Raw genomic sequence first — 4,693 nt, 5'->3', positions numbered from 1 at the left:
ATGTCCTCTAAATAAGGTGTTAAATCCCTTACATTGAATGTAGCTGACACTTGGTAATCTCCAGGCAAATCAATCCTTGTATGCATTGTCATTCACCCTTTCCAATACCTTGAATGGTCCATCTGCTCGTGGCATAAGTTTGGACTTCCTTTTGTTTGGAAATCGTTCCTTTCAAAGATGAATCCATACAAGATCTCCCGGATTAAACTGAACTTGCTTCCTCCCTTTATTTGCCAATCTCCCATAGGCTGCATTTCGCTTCTCTATTTGTTGTTTCACATATTCATGTAACTTTTTAATTAACTCAGCCTTCTTTTCCCCATCCAAACATGCTCTCTCTTTGAATGGAAGTGGTGCTAGATCAAGTGGCGTAATGGGGTTAAATCCATAAACCACTTCAAATAGAGAATGCTTAGTTGCACTGTGCACACTTCTATTATATGCAAATTCAACAAAAGCCAAGCACTCATCCCAAATTTTCAAATTCTTATTAACAATAGTTCTAAGTAAGGAAGAAAGTGTTCGGTTTACCACTTCGGTTTGTCCATCGGTTTGAGGATGGCAAGCAGTACTAAAGAGCAACCTTGTGCCAAGCTTTTTCCACAATGTATTCCAAAAATAACTCAAGAATTTTGCATCCCGATCTGAAACTATACTCCTGGGTATTCCATGCAATCTTACAATGTTTTGAAAGAACAAGTCTGCTACATGAGAAGCATCATCAGTTTTGCGGCAAGGCACAAAGTGAGACATTTTTGAGAACCTATCAACAACCACCATAATTGAATCCTTTCCTCTTTGTGTTCTTGGCAGCCCAAGCACAAAATCCATACTTACATCAATCCAAGGCTGATCTGGAACGGGTAATGGCATGTATAATCCATGAGCAGCTTCCTTGCTCTTTGCCTTCTTGCAAGCTACGCACCTTTCAAGAACTCGGTGCACATCTCTAATCATTGAGGGCCAATAGAAGTGTGTTTTAATCAGCTCCAAAGTCTTCTTTTCACCAAAGTGACCAGCTAAACCTCCCCCATGTGCTTCCCTTACCAAGAGCTCCCTGATAGATCCATTAGGAATACAAAGCTTCCCGGATTTAAACAAGTACGCTTCATGCCTATAAAAACCATTAACAGCCCCTCCCTTCTCACAAACCAAGTAAGTAGAAGCAAAGGTTGGGTCATCCATATACTGATCTTTAATCAATTCAAATCCCAATAGTTTAGCATTCATCATGGTAATGAGAGCATACCTCCGTGATAATGCATCTGCCACTATATTTGAATTTCCCTTTTTGTACTTGATGATGTATGGAAAGGCTTCTAAGAACTCCATCCATTTGGCATGCCTACGGTTCAGCTTATTTTGCCCCTTTAAGTGCTTCAAAGACTCATGGTCTGTATGAATGACAAATTCCTTGGGTAATAAGTAGTGCTGCCAAGTCTCCAAAGCTCTAATTAATGCATAGAACTCCTTGTCATAGATGGAGTAATTCAAACTTCCTCCACTCAGCTTTTCGCTAAAATAGGCTATGGGACGCCTATCTTGCATAAGAACAGCTCCAATTCCCACACCAGAAGCATCACATTCCACTTCAAAAGTATTTGAGAAATCTGGAAGAGCTAAAATAGGAGCGGAGCACAATTTCTCCTTGATCAACTCAAAACTTCTTTGGGCAGCTTCATTCCATCTAAATTCTCCTCCTTTCTTGATGCATTCTGTTAGTGGAGCAAGAATAGTGCTGAAATTCTTTACAAACCTCCTATAAAAAGATGCAAGTCCATGGAAACTCCTTACCTCTGAAACATTAGTAGGTATAGGCCATTCCTTGATTGCTTTGACTTTTTCCTCATCAACTTCAACCCCATGTCGTGACACCATGAAACCAAGAAAGATTACTTGGTCTTGGCAGAATTGACACTTCTTGAAGTTGCCAAATAGCCTTTCTTGCCGTAATACTTCAAAGACTTCCCGAAGGTGTTCCGAATGCTATTCAAGAGTTTTGCTATAGATCAAAATATCATCAAAATAAACCACAACAAATTTACCAATGAACTTACAGAGCACATGATTCATCAATCGCATGAAGGTGCTTGGTGCATTGGACAAGCCAAAGGGCATAACCAGCCACTCATACAATCTATGCTTTGTTTTGAATGCTGTTTTCCATTCGTCTCCTTCCTTCATTCGAATTTGGTGATAGCCACTTTTGAGATCTACCTTTGAAAACAACCTGGAACCATGTAACTCATCAAGCATATCATCTAACCTTGGGATTGGATAGCGATACTTCACTGTTATCTTGTTGATTGCCCGACTATCCACACACATTCTCATAGTCCCATCTTTTTTTGGTACTAATAGAGCTGGTACAGAGCATGGACTCATCGATTCCCTTACGTATCCCCTTTCTATCAACTCACTTACTTGCCGATGCAACTCCTTGGCTTCTTCTGGGTTGGTTCTATATGCCGGTCTATTTGGTAAGGTGGCTCCTGGAATGAGATCAATCTGGTGTTCAATCCCTCTAAATGGTGGCAGCCCGTTTGGTATCTCTTCTGGAAATACATCAGCAAATTCTTCAAGGATCTTCTTGATTTGTGGTGGTAAAGAAGTTACCTTGTCTGATGTTGCTTCCTTTACAATTAGCACTAGAACCAAGTTGTGAATGGACAAGGCTCGTTCTACTTCTTTCTTTCCTGCAAGCAAACTTTCTTTCTTTCCCCTCTCCATTAAGAGCTGATCTTGCTGCACTTGTTGAGGACTAAGAGGGACCAAACTTATGCTTTTCCCATCCTTGACAAAAGAGTATGTATTTTTGAATCCATCATGAATAACCCTTCTATCATACTGCCACGGCCTTCCCAAAAGCAAGTGAGTAGCATTCATTGGAATCACATCACATAACAATTCTTCCTTGTAGGTCTTTCCAATTGAAAATGGCACAACAACCTGTTTTGTAACCCTTACTTCTCCATTATTATTCAACCATTGCAGCTTGTATGGGTGGGGATGCCTTGTTGTTGCCAAATTTAATTTCTCCACCATAGTAGTAGAAGCGACATTAGCACAGCTTCCTCCATCTATAATTACTCCACACAACTTCCCATTGATGGTGCATCTAGTATGGAAGATGTTCTCACGCTGCTCATCATCTAATTTTGCTTGTAAATTCAATGATCGCCGAATCATAAGTAATTCCCCATCATCAGCATGTAAACTTTCTTCATCCATACATTCATCTTCTTCTTCTAGTGCTGCCTCATCTTCACTTTCTACCTCTTCTTGTGTTCCCCAAAGAACCATTACTCTTTTGTTTGGACATTCAGAAGCAATATGACCATGGCCAAGGCATTTAAAACATTTGATATCCCTGCTCCTTTGTGGAGGATTAGGGTTACCCACTTTCTCCTTTTCTTTGCCCATTCTTGCTGGTGGTTTACTAGAGTCCCCCTTCTCCTTTTGATTTTTACCCCAATCTGCAAATGAGCCTCTTGTTGGCGTAGAGAGAGAGTTGGTTATTTTGCTACCAGTTTGCCGAGACACCATATGCTTAGTTGGATTGCGCTTTAGCTGCCTTTCCACTTTAATGGCAAGTTTGATGATATCCTCCAAGAACACAAAAGGTTGTAATTCCACAATGTTGGCAATTTCTCTATTTAATCCCCCTATGAACCTAGCAATGGTCTGCTCTTGAGGTTCTTGTAATTCACATCTCATCATTAACATTTCAAATTCTTTAACATAATCCTCAACACTCATGCCACCTTGCCTAAGACTTTGCAAGCGGATATACAACTCTTGCTTATAGTATTCTGGAACAAATCGTTTCTTCATTAGGCGTTTCATAACCCCCCAACTTCTAACATCCTCTTCTCCATCCCTTCTACGTTGTGCTTTTAAATTTTCCCACCATAGATTAGCATAATCTGTAAACTCAAGAGCTGCAAGTTGGCATTTTCGTACCTCAAAATATTCTTGATATTCGAAGACCTTTTCCACTCGTTGAACCCACTCCAAGTATTCTTCTGGTGAGCTAGTCCCTTTAAATGGTGGAATCCTCATTTTGATGTTGTTTCCCGAATCTCTTTGCTGCCTCCTTTGCCATGGTTGTTCAACTTCACTATCATCATTTCCAGTTGCATTTTCTTCACCTTCATCATTATGAACAGCCCTCCTTGATGCTTGAGGTTGCTGCTGAACTCCAATCCTTTCAAATGCTTGAGTTAAACGTGCAAGCTGCTCCATTATCTCTTCTTGCCTTCGTTGGAGATTCATAATTTGAGCTTGCTCCATAGAAATGCCTCTTGGGATGTCTTCTCCAGCCATGATCAGAATCTATGCTCTGATACCAATATGATGTGCCCAAAATGCCAAAGAGAAAAAGAGAAAACCCAGCACCTTCCTGTTGATAAGAAAACTCGCCACAACAAGAGAATACTAGGGTTGATTCGCCACACTCTTAGAAAGAAGAAGGAAGAGTGATAAGAATCCAAGGAAATTCGCCACTAAGCAAAAGAAAGCTTAGATAAGAATTTATAAAAATGCTTTCTGCATTTTAGATGAAAATGTTCATTAACCAAAAAAACTTACATAAGAGGAACCATATAAATACTAGTCTTAGAACATCCCTCCAAGCATGGGAAACATAAAAAAAAAATAATTCTTGGAACATCCCTCCAAGCATGGGAAACAG

The 4,693-nt window shown here is 40.1% G+C and overlaps 1 protein-coding gene across 1 annotated transcript; it reads right to left on the bottom strand.

The window, feature by feature from the left end:
- Positions 1-1,961: 1,961 nt before the first annotated feature.
- LOC127787542 (uncharacterized) lies at positions 1,962-4,326 on the bottom strand. The gene has a single exon (XM_052315600.1). The coding sequence runs from the start codon at positions 4,324-4,326 to the stop codon at positions 1,987-1,989; it is 2,340 nt and encodes a 779-aa protein (XP_052171560.1). The 3' UTR covers positions 1,962-1,986.
- Positions 4,327-4,693: the final 367 nt, after the last annotated feature.

This window comes from Diospyros lotus, chromosome 12 (genome assembly GCF_014633365.1).
Source record: "Diospyros lotus cultivar Yz01 chromosome 12, ASM1463336v1, whole genome shotgun sequence".
NCBI lineage: Eukaryota > Viridiplantae > Streptophyta > Magnoliopsida > Ericales > Ebenaceae > Diospyros > Diospyros lotus.
This window is presented reverse-complemented; position numbering and strand designations above follow the sequence as displayed.